This window comes from Acomys russatus, chromosome 3 (assembly GCF_903995435.1).
Source record: "Acomys russatus chromosome 3, mAcoRus1.1, whole genome shotgun sequence".
Taxonomy (NCBI): Eukaryota; Metazoa; Chordata; class Mammalia; order Rodentia; family Muridae; genus Acomys; species Acomys russatus.
In genome coordinates, this window is record NC_067139.1 from 62,818,768 (window position 1) to 62,838,223 (window position 19,456).

At 43.9% G+C, this 19,456-nt stretch overlaps 1 protein-coding gene across 1 annotated transcript in view; it reads left to right on the forward strand.

The window, feature by feature from the left end:
• LOC127187103 (anthrax toxin receptor-like) overlaps positions 1 to 19,456 on the forward strand; it is a 62,016-nt gene that overhangs the window by 29,051 nt on the left and 13,509 nt on the right. Inside the window, exons 13-20 of the mRNA XM_051143335.1 lie at positions 8,998 to 9,069; positions 10,401 to 10,472; positions 12,593 to 12,674; positions 12,783 to 12,816; positions 14,175 to 14,254; positions 14,332 to 14,400; positions 14,750 to 14,830; positions 14,996 to 15,056. Coding sequence (XP_050999292.1) covers positions 8,998 to 9,069; positions 10,401 to 10,472; positions 12,593 to 12,674; positions 12,783 to 12,816; positions 14,175 to 14,254; positions 14,332 to 14,400; positions 14,750 to 14,830; positions 14,996 to 15,056 — 551 coding nt within the window. The remainder of the gene's footprint in view (positions 1 to 8,997; positions 9,070 to 10,400; positions 10,473 to 12,592; positions 12,675 to 12,782; positions 12,817 to 14,174; positions 14,255 to 14,331; positions 14,401 to 14,749; positions 14,831 to 14,995; positions 15,057 to 19,456) is intronic.

Below are 19,456 nucleotides of genomic sequence, written 5' to 3' on the forward strand. Positions count from 1 at the left end.
TCTCAGCAACCATTAGTCACAAATAAACCCTCAAGGTCGGGTGGGGCCCCATTAGCCCCTCCCCGTTTCATGACTGAGCATGTAAGTGTGTGCTAATTGTATGTGTTTGTGTGTGTGTATGTGTGTGTAACTGTGTTTATGTGTACATGTGTGGGGTGCATTTTTGTATGTGTGATTGTGTGTTTGTGTGTGTGTGTGTGACTGTGTCTGTGTATATAGGAGTATGTGATGAGTCCTAGCTGCTGTGAATTCTAGTTCAAGAGTCAGGTCATATCTAGAAGTCAGTGTTCTGCACCACTCCCTACCCTTCCCTACCCTTTTCCTCTGGCTTTTAATTTTTTTCCAATATTAGGTAATACTCCACTCACCTTAGAGGACATGATATATTTATATCTCCTTTTCATCTGAGTATTCAACTCAGAAGCAATCACTTGTTCTTTAACCATTTGTGAGCCTCTGCAATTGTTGCTGCTCATTGCAAAAACAAACCAACCACCTTTGGTCAAGGTGGCTTGGCTAAAGTTGATGGTGGCAGCAATCAACCTGCATACACACAGTTATTTAGAGGGCAGTTTCGTAGGCACATTATACCCATTTATCAAATCAACAGTCTTAACTTCCTGACTAAGGCCCATGATCTCCTCATCCACAGAGGCTAGGTTTTTATAAGACCAGATGCCAAGTCTCTGTTGTGGGGTAGGTCTCAAATCCAACCAGAAAGCAACTGCTTATCCATAATAGACTTGCTTCAGTTACACCAGTGGGCACAAGGCTTGCCTGGACAGTCATGGGCAGTCAACAGTGTAGCATACAGGTTCCACAGCTGAGAAAGAAATTTTTCCACCAACAGTCTACATAGACCTTCCAGCAAGGTGAAGACCTAGCCAGACAGGGGGTAGCCTCCAGCTCAGTCCCTGCTTGACTTCTCTGTGTCCTTCCACCTGAGTGTATGATGTCATTGGCAATAGAGTCTTAGCATCTGCTTTTTATGGACAACTCCAAGCAGTGGCAATTGGTCTGTGTTGCTTTGGGGGTCTCCTAGAGACATAGGCCACCTCCAGACCTCCTCAAGCTTTTACATTTTTATTTTACTTCTTAATCAGATTTACATCTTAATCACAATACCTTAAGGAATTTCTCCATATAGAATATTTTTACTAAAAAAGTAGATTGCTATAAAATCCCAAGTGACAGGCTCTCACTAAAAATTTAAAATACAAACAAGCGAGAAATATAAAAATCTCAGATACATGGGTTAAAGACAGCATCAAAAATAGGGAATTTATGAAAGTTCCAAAACAAAACAAACACCTGAAGTTTTACTGTTATTTCAAAAATCTATTTATTATCAATTTTTATAAAATATCAGGAAACATTCATTAGTGGTTTTCCTTTTTTCTTATTTCTTCTCTCATATATTAATTCCCTCCCTCCACAGTGATATCACAGGCTTTTAATCCTGGCAATTGGAAAGCAGAGGCTGGTAGATCTGTGAGTTCAAGACCATCCTGGTCTACAGAGTGAGCTTTAGGACAGCCAGGACTACACAGAAAAACCCTGCCTCAAAAAAACAAAAACAAAAACAAAAACAAAAAACCCACACAGTTGTAAGCCAAAAACCATTTTGTAATGAGGAAGCATTTTAATGAAACTAGTGTTATACTCAGCAGCCCATCTCAACCGAAAACAGCTTCATTAGTAGTAATCTATAGAGAGCGTGATTGGAATAGGAACCAAGAGGGTGCATTGAAATATAAGTTATCACTTGCTATCTCTCTACACTTTGGCATGGGAAGATAAGGAAATGTGACATTTTTTCACCATTAGCTCTGGGAGAAAATGCATATTTCATATGTTATCTATGTTTTATGTGCACAATTAAATTATTTTATTAAGCCAAAAATTATATTTGTAGTTCTCTGGTGGTCTAGCAGTTAGGGTTTGGTGCCTTCTCCTTATGGCTTTTTCATACACTGTTAATTTTGGCTGATCCTGTCCTTATCAACTCTTCTCCCCAATCTCTCTGCCCTGCCACCTTTCTACCCTCGGTGTTTGTCTACCCTTCCATATCCTCCTGTTTCCACATCACATGGGTGGGTACATGGGCTCTACTACCCTCCTCCTCTAGCCGTAGAGCCTCCTGCTCCCCTCTCAGGGGCCCCTTCTCGTTTATTAGAATATAAACACACTCCCACATAAATGCACACACATAAAGGTTAGAAGCTAGGATTCACATACCTCACTTGATATCGTGCTTTCCAGTTGCATCCATTCTCCTGAAAATATTAAAGAAGAGAGGGGGTAGGTCCTGAGAGCTTAAAGTTTAAGTGGAAGTGGGGACAGGTGGTGGAGGGAATGGAGTGGTTAAAGAGTAGGCTCATCGAAACCAAGGACATATGGGTAAGCTTTAGGAAGCCTAACTTCTTCATAAGCTAACTTAAAATATTTTGAAAGAAGTTTGAACAAGTACCCCACATGGTGAACAGTGCTGCTCATAGAAGACATGAGTTATTAAATGAAAATATACATAATCGGTTTAAAGATTCCCAAAGGTACCCAAAACACCAGAGGTTGCTTCCATTTCTCTTGGATGCCCACCATAACTAGATGATAAGGCTCAGTTGCTGAAGGCATCACATACTTTTGATGCAGGACACAGAGAAATCAATCTTGAACTAACCAAGAAACTCTCTCCCCGGCGTATAGATTTTTTATAGTCCTAGAAGGTGCTATTCAGGGTGATGAGGGAAAAAAAGTTAGTGGTCTTTATCCAGCGCTGGCCCCTACATGCCACAATACTGACCTGCCAGGCAAAAGGCATCCACTAGTGCAATAGAAGCATGGCTGTTTATGGAGGTAACAATAATTTCATTTTTTTCTTTATAATGAAAGAAATCTCTCTCTCATGTGTGTGTGTGTGTGTGTGTGTGTGTGTACAGTGTCATAGCAAAGATTTTCCCTATTCTCTGTGTGTTGTCTTTTCACCAGATTAACTATTCCTTTTGATATAGAGAAGTTTTTTTTTAATTTTATAGGTCCCATTTTTTATTAATGGCTTTATTTATTGAGAATTAGAAGCTCTCTTCCAAGTCCTTACCTATGCCTGTATCTTGTAGTATTTTCTCTACTTTTACCACCAGCAGCTTCAGAGTTTCCAGTCTTACAGTAATATCTTACATCCATTTGGAGTAGATGCTTGCACAAAGTAAGATGTGTAGTTCTAGTTTCGTTCTTTTACATGTACATACTCAGCACCAGCTGTTAACTCTGTGTGTGTGTGTGTGTGTGTGTGTGTGTGTGTGTGTGTGTATGTGTGTGTGTGTATGTGTGTGTGTATGTGTATGTATGTGTGTGTGTGTATGTGTGTGTGTATGTGTGTGTGTGTATGTGTGTGTGTGTATGTGTGTGTGTATGTGTATGTATGTGTGTGTGTGTATGTGTGTGTGTGTGTGTGTGTGTGTGTGTGTGTGTAGCATAACTTGAGATAAGACATGCTGATATTGCCAGCATTGTTTTTTGTTTTGTTTTGTTTTATTTTGCCACAGACTTTTATACTTTTACATGAATTTTTACTTTTTTTCTGTGAGGAAAGGTGTTGGAATATTTTTATGGAGATAATACTGAAACTATATATTGCTTCTGCTAGGACAGCCATTTTCCCAATACTGATTCCTCCAGTCCATGAGCATGAGATGTCTTTCCATCTTCAATATCTTCCTGAATTCCTTTCTTCCAGGTCTCAACATTTTTGTTGTAGCGTTCTAGGACTTCTGTGGCTAAGTATATATCAAGGCTTTTGTTTGCTTTTGTTTTTAGAGGCTATTGTGACTAGAACTGTTTCAGAGATTTCTTTCTCAGTATGTTTGTGATTGATATTTAATGAGGATGCTGTTTTTTACACGTTGTGTATCCTGCCACACTGATGAAAGAGGTTAGCAGCTCTAAGAGTTTCCTAGTGGACCCTTAAAGTCTTTTATGCATAGAATTACAGCGTCTGCAAAGAAGGATGCTTATACCTTTGTCTCTCTTATGTGAAACCCTTTTCTTGTTTTGTCTGCTGGTTTTAGCCAGTTTGTCAGTTATATAGGAGTAGAAAAGGTACACCTGAATCTTGTTCTTAATCTTAGTGAAAATGTTGATATTTTTCTCCATTTAACATAATGATGGCTATAAATTTCCTGAATAGTTTTCATTAAACTATACTGAAGTATGGCCCCTCTAGTCTTCCCACAGCTATTGTAATGAAGTGAGGTTGGGTTTATCAGATCTTTTCTATGTGTTTTGAAATGATCACATGATTTCTGTCCTAGAAACCACTTACATGAGGTAGTATGTTTATTTATTTGCCAACTTCATCATAATGATTATTCTCTCTGATGTGTTCCCAGATATTGAGATTTTTTTTTTTAATATCTACAGCCAGTGATGGATATTGCTCTTTAATTTTCTGTTTTGTCTTTCTCTGATTTTAGTATTTGGGAAATAATGGCTTTGCAAAAGGGATTTGGAAGCATTTCTTCATTTCCTACATTATAGAATGATTTGAAAAAGATTAGTGTTTATTCTTTAAAGATCTGGTAGAACCTTGTGGTAATTTCATCTAAGATTTATTTAGCTGGGAGATTTATTTTGTTAGTTTAAATATCATTGTTTGTTTTAGATCTAGTTAAATTACTTAGTTCATCTTGATTAACTTTGGTAAGCCATATGCGTCTAGAGATTAATTTCTTTCAAGTTTTCCAATTTAATGGAATGCATGTCTAAATTTTCCTGAATTTCATTGGTGTCTGTTGTAATATCTCCCCTTTTTTAAATCTAATTTTATCAGTTTGGATGTTCTTTCTCTTTTGGCTAGTTTGGAAAAGGGTTTGTCAAGTTTGTTTATTTCTCTTTTATTCTTTTCAAAACAAATTAGTTCTTTTTTTATTGATTTTTTTTCTAAATTTATATTTCACTAATCTTTGTCCCATTCCTAATTTTTTTCTTTACCTTTACTATGTAGGGTGTTGGCTTGTTTTTGCTTATTCAAGGTCCTAAGATGTGTTATTATTCATTTGAAATCTATCTGACTTTTTAAGGTTAAAAAAGCAATAAACATATTGTAATACATTTCCCTATTAAGGCCGTTTTTAATATACCACGTAGGTATTATACATTGTGGTTTTGCTCCCAGTCAATTCTAGCACTTTTTGGCTAACTTCTTAGTTGTTTCAGTGGCCCTGTAGAGAACGGGTATTATTAGATAATATGGTGGTGTTAAATCTCCATGAGTCTATATTTTCTCTAGTTTCTCTCACTGCTGCTTTCTAGCTTTACCCTACTGTGTTCAGAGAGACGCACACAGGAAAATGTCAATTTTCTTGAATTTGTTGAGGCCTGCTTCATCTCCTAATGTATGATCATATTTAGAGAAGTTCCACGGGCTACTGAGAAGAATGTACCTTCTGCAGTGTTTGGGTGGAATGCTCTGAGGTCTGCTCGGTTCATCTGATCTATGGTGCCATTTCATTCTAACACTTCCTTGTTTTGTTTTTGGTTTTGTCCCATGTACTGGTGGCAACGGTGTACTCAAGTCACCTGCTGTTACTGTGTCTGGGTTAATCTGTGCTTTTATAGCTAGTAGTTTTTTAAAAATAAAATAAAATGTGTTCATGTTCAGTGTGTATGCGATTAGAATTGCAATGTCTTCTTGATGGAATGTTACTATAATCAAAATGAGGTGACATTCTTTGTCTCTTCAAGTTGGTTTTGGTTTGAAGTCTTTTCCCACAGATATTAGGGCAACAACGCCATCTCTTCCCTAGCTCCTGTCGCTTTGCTGATTTCTGGTGTTTAATGTTTTCCTAACCTTCATGTCCCATGCTTCGCTTCTCGGATCATTTATTTCTTTCCAAGATGTGTTTATCATTCTCTTCAGTGCAAAGAATTCTTCCCAGTACCTTTTGTAGCACTAGCTTAGTGGCCATAGTTTCCTTTAACCCAATTTAACTGTGAGATGTTTCTCTTTCTCATAAATCGTATCGGATTGTTTTGCTGGATGTAATAGCTTAGGTTGACAGGTGTGGTCTCTCAGAACTCGAAACTCATCGTCCCAAGCCCTCTAACTTTTAAAGTCTCTGCTGAGGTGTTAACTGCTATTCTGTTGGGCTGGCTATTAGAGTGACTTAGTGTTTCTTCTTGCAGCTTTCAATTTAATTTCTCTGTTCTATATATCTAGTGTTTTGACTACATTGTGACATGGTAGTTTCTTTTCTGGCCCTATGTGTTATTCTGTATGCCTTTCATATCTGAATGTGCCCTTCTTTCCCTGGGTTTAGAGATTTTTTTTTCTGATGATTGTATCAAAATTATTTTATTTTTTAAATTTTCTCTGTGTCTCTCTATGTGTCTCCTCCACTCTCTGTCTCTGTTTTTCTATCTGTCCGTCTCTGTCTCTGTCTCTCTCTCTCTATTCCTCTTTGTCTATCTTTCTGCATCTGTCTTTCTGTCTCTGTCTCTCTCTCTCTCTGTCTTTCTGTCTCTCTGTCTTTCTCTCTCTCTCTCTCACTCGCTCCCCCCCCCCCGTGTGTGTGTGTGTGTGTGTGTGTGTTCATTTGTGCCTGTGAATGTGGGAGCAAGTCAGAGGACAACTTCAGGCGTTCGTTCCCTCCCACTTGGTTTGAGACAGCCTCTTGTTGATTTTGCTCTGCATGTGCCTCACGAGCTGGTTTGACAGTTTCCAGAGACTCTGTAATCCTGTTTTCTATATCCTCCTTGGAGCACTGGGATTGCAGGCATGTATGCTACTGCAGGCGTGTTTGCTACTGCATACTTATGAAGGTTCTGGTCTGTGAGTTCTGACTCGTGGCCTCACACTTACACAGCACTCAATTCACCCACTGAGCCATAGGTTCAGCCCCTTTGAAAATACTTTTTATGCCTTTTGTATATTTTTTTCTCCTTTTTCTATGACCCTACTTCATAGATTTTGTCTTTTTATGGTGCCCCAATGATTGCACATGTTCTCTTCACTTTCTTAAATGTTACTTTTTAAAATTTTTGTTTATTTTACTAATTCATTCATATTACATCTCAATAGTTATCCCATCCCTTGTATCCTCCCATCCCTCCCTCCCTCCCGCTTTCCCCCTACTCCCCTCCCTTATGACTGTGACTGAGGGGGACTTCCTCCCCCTGTATATGCTCATAGGGTATCAAGTCTCTTCTTGGTAGCCTGCTATCCTTCCTCTGAGTGCCACCAGGCCTCCCCATCCAGGGGACGTGGTCAAATATGGGGCACCAGAGTTTGTGTGAAAGTCAAACCCCACTCTCCACTCAATTGTGGAGAATGTCCTGTCCATTGGCTAGATCAGAGCAGGGGTTCAATGTTTACTGCACATATATTCCTTGGCTGGTGTCATAGTTTGAACAGGACCTCTGGGCCCAGATCCGTTAAATGTTATTTTTATCCTTGACCGGATGCTCCAGTCTCTCTACCCTTCCCTTCACCCCTCATGTTTCTCCTCCTCATAATCCCTTCTGCTGTGAGGTTTTCCACTGAGCGTTTTATTCAACTTATTGGTTTCCTTCCCTTCCGGCGTTTAGTTTTGGTTCCACTTCAGTATTTCTATCTCTTCACTGAGTTCCACTCTCATACTCTTTATTGACTCGTGCGACTGTTTGTGTTCTCCTGTGTCCAAAGGCAGCCCGTGTCCTCTTTCATTTCTGCATATGCATGGATAGTCCTTCTTCATCTCTTTACTTTCCATGGGACACAGCAGAGAAACAGGGATCTGAGAGTCTTGATGGAAATAAGCCAAGCATGGCTCTTGTACTAACTGAAAGTGACAGCCCCGGGGCAGAAATGAGCAGGGATGAAGCCTCATTTACTGGCCACATCTGCTAGAAAGGCTGATCCTGGTTCAGGACAGCCAGGTTTTGCAGAGTGCTCAGAAAATGGTGCCTCATTAACTGCCTCCAGCCCTGAGCTTCCATCCCTTCGTTCTGCTGTGGATGCTGGGAAATATGGAGAAGTGTGTGGACTCTCTGACTATTCGTTACTTCCATGATCACTATGGCAGGATACCTGAAAAGTTTTATATTTGTGTTACTCTAATATGGAGGAGAGAAGAAAATACATCAGTCTGGCAATTCTCCACGCCAAAGTTTCTGTCGTGGATGGGTTTTCAGAGTCAAAGCTTACCCAGCAATTGCTGAACGCTATAGCATCACCTAAATACATGGACAGTGCAAGAGACTTGAAGAAAGATCCTGGTTCAGACCCGTGATGGTGTAAATATTACTTTTTTAAAAAATGAAGGACTGTATTATGACTCATTAGTGGCTCAATAGTCCAGTCTATGCTGGTGGGGAAGGCATGACCACTGCAGCTGGTTATGTTATGGTGACCAACCCTCAAGATCTGCCCTATACTGGAGATGTTCCACAACCTACAAAGTCATCTCACCTGCGAGGTAGTTCTGATTCCCTAATAGGCCAAGTGTTCGATGAGGAAACTATAGGCCAACCCTGCGTCATCCTCTAGGTTTTTTCCTAGTTCTCAAACTCCTTCCAATGACAGTAGTGCCAGGAGCCCTAGCCCCATGCATTCATGGACACAACTGAAAATTGGTAAGTTAAAAGTCAATAGCAGCGGGGTGGAGAGCCTCCCATATCAGAATACTAGGCAGCGTTTGCAATCAAGACATCTCTTTTCACCGTGAAACTATGTAGCCCTCATCTAGCATACCCAGGCACCATGGTGAGCCATTAAAGGCCTTGCTTGGGACCTCACAGTCTCAGTAGATGAGGCTGTTTGGTTACCTTCTGTTCACTACTGACCCTTAGGAAAGTCACCTCTCACAATGATCATGGCCAGTGGCACTGACAAAGGGGCAGGTTGCTTTAAAAAAAAAAAAAAAGCTGATGGAAGTCTGGAAGACAAGGAGCGCTGAAACTTCCCATCCCCACCCCTATGAAGTCGCTTCATACCTTGACATATGTCTCCTCTGTCTTCAGGTCAGGCAGTGTGGGCAACAACTGGAACCACATTTATTCATTTATGGAGAGTTTGGTGAAGAAGTTTCAAAAGTATGGCTTCTCCTGGCTGCCGTCTCCTCTGTGCTTCAAGGGAGTGGGCCCCCTGACAGGCAAAGAGCGTGTCTCTTAGATCTGATGGGCATGAGAGTCTCTCACAGAGGGAGATGCAGGCTGGTGTGCCTACAGAGTGGAGGACAGGGTGCAGTGGGCAGGGAGGGGCCAGGGGGTGTGTCTGCAGCACTGGCTGATTCTGCTTGAGAATGAGATGTAGTGCAAAGACAGAGTCCACCCTCTGGGACCCCTCAGAGTGGAAAGGACGTCATGACACGTGGGAACTGACACTTAGTACAGGATGCTCAGGGCCAAGGGGAGAAGATTGAGGAGCATGCGATGGAAAGACAAAAGAGAGAGCAGGAACCCTCATAGGAAAGTTTCAGTCGCAGAGAAACCCATGTAAACTGGGTCCTCAAGGCTGGAGAATGAGCAGGTTTGGAAGGTAATGTTACTACGACCACAATACTTAAGAGACACAGCTTAAGAGAGGTATCTGTGGCTCACAGGTTTGGAGGGTTTCAGTTCATCTTCACAGGCATGGCAAGAGGAGCATGTAGCCAAGGCTAGCCAGATCATGGTAGACCAAGAAGGAGAAAGCTAATGGCAGAGGCAGGGACCAAGCTATAGCTGTTAATGGTCTGTACTTGACGATCTTCTTCAACCAGCTAGATACCATCCAAAGATATCTATAGCCACCCAAAATAGTGTTACCAGATGGAGAACAAATGCTCAAAACATGAAACTATGAGGGACTGTGATACAGCACAGGTAACTCAGGAAAGCCTGGGAGAAGAGGACCATGGGTAGCTTAGGGACAAAGCCATAGACAACCTCATGCTAAGCCAAAGGGCTCTGATTTCCTACTGTAATGTGCCATAGGGAAAGAGGGGAGTGGTAGGCATGTTTGTAAAGGGCTTCCCAGAGAGGGGATGATCTCTCTGAGTCGGAGGTGGGGAGGGTAAAGAAAGGTGTCTAGAGATGCAAAGAATTAGCTATCAGGGACCAGAGATAAGGATGTCCCCACTGCGTGGCTTGTTCAGAATGAATGATTTGAGTGTGTGTACATGTGAAAAAGAAAAGGATGGGGAGGCAAAGAAAGAGGAGGGGGGGAGAGGAGAGAGGAGAGCTGAAGCATGGGAGGGAGCAGGGGTTGTCCTGACACGCTTCTGTGGACCTATGTCTCTCCATAGGCTTTAAAAGTCTTTGCCAATTTTACCTTGAGTCCTCAGTGCAAAGAGCTGGGTGGGAGCAGGGGCTTGGAGTATGTCTACTCCAGGACAGGTTGATGATCTAAGGTTGGCTTCTCAGTGGTTATGCTTTGTCCCCAGCCCTAAACTGCGGATGTCCTTCATTACCTACTCAACAGATGCCAACGTTGTCTTGCCACTCACGTCAGACAGGTAGGCGTTGCTCTGAACTCTGGGGCTAGCCCAGCGGCCAGGAACAGAGATCTTAAGGAAATGGAAAGGCCTGTAGAGACCTCTGGGGATCCCCCAGCATTGCCCATGCTTAGGGGACCAATGTACCCAAATTAACCTCCAGCCTAAGTTTCCTAGCACCCTTGAGCCTGTACTTAGTTAGAATGGGCCCGATGCTTCTGGAAGTTCTTCACTCCTGAATTTTACCAAGGCTCTGTCTGTAATAATATATGGGGCCCAGGGAGCTGGTGAGGTATGTCTGTTAGTACCTTTAGAATACTGGTCTGTGTGTGACCTTCTGTGAATAAGTTGCTCTCTGCTTGGGCAAGCGGAGCAGGGAGACAGCTGGGAAATCCTGAAGAAAGTGATAGAGTATGGGGAGGGCAGATTGGTTCCCTGTGATCATAAGTAAGAAAGCCTAAAGATGAGGTTATGAGTCACCTGCACTGAGTCACCATGCAGGAAGGCATGGGGAACAGGTAATCACAAAGGGAGGTGGGCCAACTGTACCCAAAATCCCAAAGGTATGAAGCTGGGGCTTCTGACTGACTTGGAGCTGGAAGGTCAACTTTGGATGTTTTTACAGAGACTCCAGAGTTAAAGAAACAGAAAGAGGTATAGGGACATTTAGGATTAGAGTGTCTGGAGGTATGAATAATTTCTGTTCAGGGTCCTAAAGAAAAGGTAGGAGCAGAGAATGAGGGAGACCAGCCAGCCTCAGGGAAGGAACAAGAGTCTCTGAGTCTATGAACATGGCATCCCAGGTCCATCTGGGAGGTGGGACAGAAAGAGACTGGTGCCCAAGGGTCCAGTAAGGCCTGGTGTAGTGCACCCTTGCCCCTTGGTTTTGGGGGAGACTTGACTAGATTCGACTGGCAGAGAGAATTCTTGAGGGAGACTGGCAAGGAGTGAAAAGAAGCAGCCAGGCATAGGAGGGTCAGAAGGAAGAGGTTGGGCGGGGTAGGAGGTTGTCCTGGCCTGAGTGGAGGATTGAGTCCTTGCTGGGTGGAGGGTTGGGATAGAGCTATGTAGAGGACAGTGGGCTAGGCCAAACCGAAGATAGATTTGAGGGCCAGATAGTGGGGAAGGTGCTGGGATAGGAGAAAGCTAAGGGTAGGGCAAGAGAGAAAGAGGTGGGCGAGGCTGTACAAAGGGGAGAAGAACTGGACTGGGCTGGCAAAGGGATGAAGGCAGGACTGGGGTTGGAAATCCCTGATTTGGCCACCATTGGACATGGCCATCTCATTTTCTAGTAGGGTGTACCTGGGCCAGGCGTGAGGCTCTCAGAGCTCAGTTACTGTGGATCACCTTCCTATGCCTGCTTAGCTTTGTCACATTGGATTACCCTGGACCCCATTCTCCCTTTTCTTGTCCTGGAATGACCATCGGGCCCAGCTCTGCTGGCCTCAGCATGTTCTGTTTTTAACAGCACCTAACAGGCCATGATGTTTCTAGCCTAGAGACTAACACAGATGCCTCTTGAACAGCCCTCAGGGCCTGACTCCCAGGTTCAGGACTCCTGTGTCGGGAGCTTGTGGAGTCCACAGTTGGCCTCACATCTTAGTAGACTGCCTGATGTCTTTAGCAGACTAGAGGAAAGGGAGTTGGACCAGGGCTCTGTAAAGGCAAGGGTGGGAGCTGGGCAGTGGCTCAGCAAGCTGACACACACCCTAGATCCCTAGCCATTGAATAAACTACTCAGAAGGAGGGTGACCTTGGCATTAGGTTGCCCATGTAGAATTCAGATAGTCCCTGGGAATCTTTAGCTTAAATACATATTCCAGGATGTTCTCCAAGGACTTAATAGGCAAGATCTCAGTCGAAATCTCCAAGGTCTGGTTGCCCCCAAAATATAGATAAACTCAAGAAACCCAAACCTTCCCATGGGGCCCACTGAATTCCCTGTCCCCTCCTGACCTGCCTCAGTGCTCCTGGGGTAGGGACAGAGAAAGGCCCAGCTCAGAAGAGAAAGACAGTACCTCTTGTCCGGTGCCCTTTCTTAGCCAAGTAGTCTGCACAGTGAGCAAGGCGGTATGATGGCCTGGAGAAGTCTTACCACTGTGGGTAGCCTTCATGGCATTTTTCTTTTTTATTCTTTTCAGAGAAGAAATCTACAAGGCCCTTGGCAAACTTCAGAAAATGGAGCCTCGGGGACTTACATACATGCAGAAAGGATTTATAAAGGTACAGACAGCTATAGCCACCTAAGGGTGCTGGCTCAGTATGGAGTCCCACTGGGGTCATTTCACTGTGTCACCATTGTTATTTTTTTTTTTTTTCATTTCCCGCCAGGCAAATGAACAGATCCGAAAGACTGCCTCGAGAGGTAAGCTGTCTGCACCTTCAGCAAGGTGGGGCCCACAGAGCTGGGCTCCCTACTGAGTTTGTGTGCAGATCCTGGATCTCTTTAGGTCTGTCTCTTGAAGCCAGTGCTCCTTTCCCTGTCCAGCAGACCCCCCCACCCCGATGCAGCAGCACCCCATTCAGAATGCTTCTGAGGGGACCAGAAGCTGTGTGTGGGCTTTGCCCATAGATGTGCTGGTGAATAGAAAGAAGACAGCACAAGAGCCGAGCCAACCAAGGGCTTGGTTTTCCTCTCGCTCCTAAGTCTTCTCTTCTACCTCTTGCCTTGATCAGCTTTCTAAGCCCATAAATCAACTATGTGCAGCCAAGACCTGTGTCTCTCTGGACTACAGGCCTTCAGTACATGTCTGAAATATGTGGCATCCAGTGGGGAAATTTGATGAGAGGCCATTGGGTCCCTTCCTAAGACTTTCTGACTTGAGGTCGTATGGTGAGCAAAACGGTATATACACATAGATCGTATAACAAAATTTATGTTTTATTATGCTGAGGGTCATCACACAAGGTTCACACTCTGAATTCCTAACTATGGTCCAAGCCTATCTCCCCAAGGCTGCATACCCGTGCAATGTATCTTAGCTGAAGGTCAGGTCCAGTCTCTAAAAGAAGTCTCTGGTTTGAGGGTCAGGATCCTGGGGGAGAATCTCCACCCACAGGGCAGATCAAGGTGGCATCTCTCCAGATGTGCAAAGCAGAGAACATTGCTCTTGGTCCCTGCTAATATACTGTCCAGTGGGCGTCATGGGGTTCTAGGACCATGTTTGCCTATGTTGAGCGAGTGATATCACTGAGTTCTGGTCGTCAGATGCATACAACCTTGGGTATAGTCAGGTTCCTGACTAAGCTCTTTTTTTTTTTTTTTTTTTTTTTTTTTTTTTACATTTCTAAAAGATTTTTACTATGCCCATTGCAGGTCTTGAGTCATTGGGCCTCCTGTTTCCCAATAAATTGTCCCTAAGGTCATATCTAAAGCTGGCCCCAGATTCCACCTGAAGGCATCCTCAGCAAGGAAGGCCTTCCTGCTCTCCCACCTGCCCAGGGAGAGGCTGGGCCCTTGGTTCAGTAACTAGACTGCCTTTAGGACAGAGGTTCCATAGCCAGTGAACACGAGGCCAGGCCTGCTGGTAGGGTTCCAAACCCCATCTGACTCTTAAGCTGCAGACTAGGCAGTGAAGAAAGCCTTCCTTTTACTCTGAGGCCAAGGACTGAGGAACAGCCAACTTCACCACAGAGGACAAGGCTGTGTCTGCAGCCACACTCAACTGGGCAATCCCTAGAGTCTTTCCCACTAAGGCCATCCACTCCTTGCTTCTTCTGCAGGCAGCAATGTCAACAGTGTGATTATTGCTCTAACTGATGGAATATTGATGATACAGCCATTTCAAGAGACGATGGAAGAGGTGAGCCCAGCCCACAGATGTTCATGCTTTGCCTCTGGTATTGGGGGATTTATTTTCAGCATTCTTCTTTCTTTCAGGCTGACAAAGCCCGGAAAATGGGAGCAATCGTTTACACCGTGGGTGTACATTTGTATAACAAATGGCAGGTACTTTAGACCAGGTGACCAAGTGGCCTTGTCTAGGAGCAAGATTGTAAATGCATCTTTACAATACCAAGAGGGTGGTATTTTCACCTACCCAAGGGGATGTGGGTCAAAATTAAGCCACTGTGGATGGGTGGCTCATATCTTCGCGTAACCCAACCCCTTATGCAGAAGAGCTTCCCATTCCTTAAGTCTGGGCTTTACAGGAAAGCCAGCTAGCTCCTGATGCCCTACTGTCTGTCACCATAGCCTGAGGGCAGCAGCTCCTCCGTCCCAAGTCTGGGAACCTGTTGAGTCATGCTTCTGGTTTCTGGTTTTGGGGTTCAACCCAGTTGCTTTTCTCCTATTATAGATGTTGGATATTGCAGACAGCAAAAACCACACTTTTGGGGTTGATGAAGGGTTCCCTGCTCTCCAGGGTATCATTGACACGGTGAGCAAGAGAGATGTGGAAGGCTGGGGAACCCCTGTCTCTTTCCCCCTGAGACTTACTATTCTCTCTCTCTCTCTCTCTCCTCCCGTCTCTCCTCTCGCCTCTCCTCTCTCTCTCTCTCTCTCTCTCTCTCTCTCTCTCTCTCTCTCTCTCTTTCTCTCTCAGCTTGCTTACAGGTCCTGTACTGAAATATTATCCGTGCAGCCTTCCTTTGTGTGCGCCAAAGGTAAGCACTGAGGGGTCACTGACATGGGCAGATGGTATAAATCAAGAGTGTGTGTAGTTGTGGTACTGTGTCTGTGTGTGGTGCTTTCATGATGTGTGTGGTAGATGTGACTTAATGTATCTAGAAATAACCTATAAAACAAACTTCTTAGCATGACTATGAGGAAGATTTTAAACTGGGTTAAATAATGAGTGTTGGGGGGGGTGCAGGGGGAATCCACTCTAAATATAGACCTCACCATCCTGTGACCTGAGGTACCAGGCTGAATAAATAAAAAGAAGAAAATGAGCAGAGTGTAGCATCCATCTCTATACCTTATGACTCTGGAGTAATATGACCAAATGTCTCAAGTTCCTGCCACCATGCCGTCTTCCCCTACATGAAGAACTTTGCTTTTAGAGCTGTGAACTAAAATAAGCCCCTTGAAGTTTATTTTGTCTGGCATTTTGTCATATCAACAAGAAAAGTAAGTCATGCAGAAAACTGGTATCGGGAGTAAGACTCTTACAAAATGCTGGCTGCGTGATTCCTAAGCCTTTGAAAAGAGTTTACAGGAACAAAGTACAAGAGTTTGGAATTTTGAGAATGCTCCAAGCAAAGCCTAATGGGTCATTCTAATGGAAGTTTGGAAGACCAGTATGCCAAGAGAAATTGAGACTCTGGAGGCCTTTCTGGATTCTATCAGAAACCCAGGTAGAGGCCGTTCCGGTCATATTATGGCAAGAAATGGGGCTGTGTGTGCTTGAGAGTTTGAATGAAGCTGAATTCAAACTGAAAGGACTCATCTGTTTGACAGAAGAAATCGCAAAACATAAAATAGTGTTCAGGGTGTGTCATGGTAATTGCTCGAGGCTAACCAGGTCTACAGAGAAAGGGAACCACAAAAGTAAAAAGATGTGGGGAAAAAAATGTGCTATTTGACAGGAGAAAGTGGGGAAATTTAAGGTTGTAAACAAAACTAGTAGTGAGAAAACACCTGTAATTGATTAAAGTCATTAGCATCAGTAAAGAGAAATCTGATCAGAGCAAGGACAATAGGAAAGGTGCCCTGAGGGCAAGACATACCCCACCCCACAAACACACACCCATATAAACTGGTCCACCTTGTGAAGTGCAAATTTATTAAAAAAAAAAAAAAAAAAAAAAAGAGCCTGAACTCAGAAGGGATTCCCAGTTCAAAAATAACTTTGTAGGGAAGTGTTTTCTCAGATCCAGCAACCAAGACACATAGATGCCATTTCAGCTTTATCCCAAAGAGACACGACTCCAATCCAAGCTGACAGCAGAACTTGGTAGTGTCATTCATGTGGTCCTGGTTTTGTAGACCCACAAGATGCAAGATTGAGGGGGTAATGGAGTCTTGTGAGAGCTCTTTAGGCCACCCAATTTGTAGCAGGGTCAGAGTACAGAGAGAAGAGACCCTAAGAGACCTTTGTTTAAAGCTATGGAAGTGAAGCCTACAGCCTACATTGCAATGGAGACCCCACCACGATGGCGATGCTAGAGCCATGGAATATCCATTAAAGAAAGCTATAGGCATGTTATGGAGCTGTCTAAAGAGATCCTGGGTGTGCAGAAGGAATCCGAGGCTACCTACTGCAGAGCAGGCCTACCCAAGCCCTTTGAACCCAGTCGTTCCAATATGAGCTACAGCATGCTGTATTTCCATAATAGTGAGTCAAATAAATCCTTTTTTAAGTTGCTTTTATGAGGTACTTAGTTGCAATAATGAGAAAAGTAATATGTGTATACACTGTTTGAGGGCAGTGTATGGTCTGTAAACATGTGTTTCTATGTAGAAATGTGTGTGCATAGGAAATTTGTGTGTGTGTGAGATGTGTTTGTGACATAGATAGTATGTGTGTAGGTATATGTGGTAGACAAATGTGTAGGTGTGGTCTTTTTGTGTGGTATAAGTATGGAAAATTGAGTTGGATTAGTTTATATCAAGTATATGTCCTGTGTGGTGTATATGTTTTGTAGGTGAATGGAAAAAAGAAATTAAAAAGGAAAGGACAAGACTGCTCCTAGGTATAGTAGTGAAGGAAGTTTATTGTAGATAAAAGGGAAAGGATAGTCACCTGGGAGAGTCTAGAGAGAAAACAGCCAGACTGAGCTGAGCCATGTGAGGAGAGGGGGAGGGAAGAGGGGAGAGCCAGACCAAGAGGCCAGGAAGGTGAAGGGCAGAGAAAAGGCCACATAACCAAAAGGTTGAATTATAGAAGGAAGTGCAGCTGGGGGAAGGGCAGCCCAGCCCCTGGCCTGGAGAAGTTTAGGGTAAGGGACCAGGTACAGTAGCCATACCCTGTAACAGGTAGGGACTGAGGGATGCTGGGAGAACCTGGCAGCCAGCGTCCATATTCATGCGTTAAATAAGCACCTAAGCCATTTGTCCTGGGTTTAACCTAATGTAGGTAGAAAAATCTTCATGCAATTCTTCTGTGGTAAGGTATGTATGTATGTATGTATTATGTAGTGTCTTGGGAGAATATTATGGGAGAAGGGTACACATGTGATTTAATACATGGGGAAGTGGTAGAGGTAGCATTTGTGGTCATCACCTGGTAGTGATGACTCCTGTGTGGTAAGTGATATAATAGGGCTCTGGAGAGCTGTGGAGAGAGTGGCACAAATAGGCATGGGAGGAGAAAGTCTGATATTTGACTGTGCTTTGTATGTTGGGGTGTTCTGTGGTGTGACATATTGGGCTGTGGAAAGGTATATAATGTGTATGTGCCACATGATGTGTTTACACGGTATGTGCTACATGTCTGAGCTGTAATGTGGCATGTGGTGTCTAGTGTATATTTATGGGATTTATGGCATGTATTTGTGTTGTCTGGCATAGAAGAGTAGTGTTATGATATCAGTGGTGTGTTTATAGCCGTGAGTGTGGAATAAATCATGTGTGTTGCTTTGTGTAGGGCATGAAGTATGTCCATTTGTGAGTATATATATGGTATTAAGGAGTTTGGTGTCTGTGTGTGTGTGTGTGTGTGTGTGTGTGTGTGTGTGTGTGTGTTATGCGTATGTGTGACTAAGTATGTGGAATTTGTAAAGGGCACATGGTGTTTGTGGGTTTGTGTTTTGTGGTTACGTATGACATAGGATATATGCATGCATGCATCGTTTGTAATGTGTATTATAGTTAATATGCAGTGGTGCTCAGTGCAGATAGTATGTGTGCATGACGTATGTGTGCCTATGATGTTACTGTCTGTGTGTGGGGGGTGAGCATGCTTTGGGTATACTGTGATGTAATTTGGAAGGTAAATGCTGTGGTGACGATGTGATGTATATGTAATTGCTGCCTATTTATCTCAAAACAAAAGCTGTCTTATAAAGCTAGGAAGAAGGAATTTTAGAAACGTTCAAGGAACCCTAGAAAATGGGATGGAGCCACCAATACATCCAGAACACCTTGGCCTTGCTAGAAATATCAGGAGCAGCTGGGGTGGAAATACCTGCGGGGTTTCCACTTCCACAAAGTAGGGGCAGTAGCAAGGTGATCATATCCACAGGTGAAAACCTACCTGTTGGGTACAGTGGGCATCTATGCTGCTCCTGGAAACAAGAGGAAACACCCATGCCTGGCAGTGACAGCCACATTTACTTCACCCCAGCAACGACACAGTTCTGACCTCCAGAACTAGAACTGACAAGAATGACCTCTGACCCTCTATGCCAAGGTCCCAGCCTCTGTGTGCCAAGGACATACACATTTGTTTCTGGAGGGAGGCCTTTCTTGTCAGTACTTGCATGCAGACTTGGTCCCATATAGCTGGAATTTGTACCCTGCAGAAGAGGGAGATACAGGAAGCCCCTAGTCTCCTTTTCCAGCTTCAGGACAGCTCCTCTCTTCCTCTGCCTTACAGCTCAGGCAGCTGAGTCCTGACCTCCACTCTCTTCAATGGGAGCCCAAGGCTGAGGGGCTTGAAAAGACAGGACGATGCTTGCATGTGAGCTCTGCTACCCTCAGTTCCTATCTGAGGCCAAGTGCCACATATGTGGGAGTCTGGGGGACAGAAATAGGCTGGGAGATGTAGAGAAGTTGGTGGGGGGACAGGCATAGCATCTAGAGGATAGTGGGTGCTACAGACAGAAGCTGGCCCTGATATTTCCATCCTAGTCTTTGGCTCTGGGCTGCTCCTGCCCCTCCCCATGTTGTGGAAGAGTCCAAGGAGGCCGTGATGAGGGATGAAGGGAGAAAACATCTCTATTGGAGTGCTTCTGGAAAGTAAGCAAGCCCAGTAATGCAGTGTGCCTGTGAACATACAGGCCTTGGTGTCTGGGCAGTTGTGACAAAGCCCAGGTGAAAACGTGGGTTGTCACCCTTTCCTCGTAGCAGCCGAACAAAGGTGACAGATGCCTCCAGACATCAGCTTAGCCACTGACCTGTT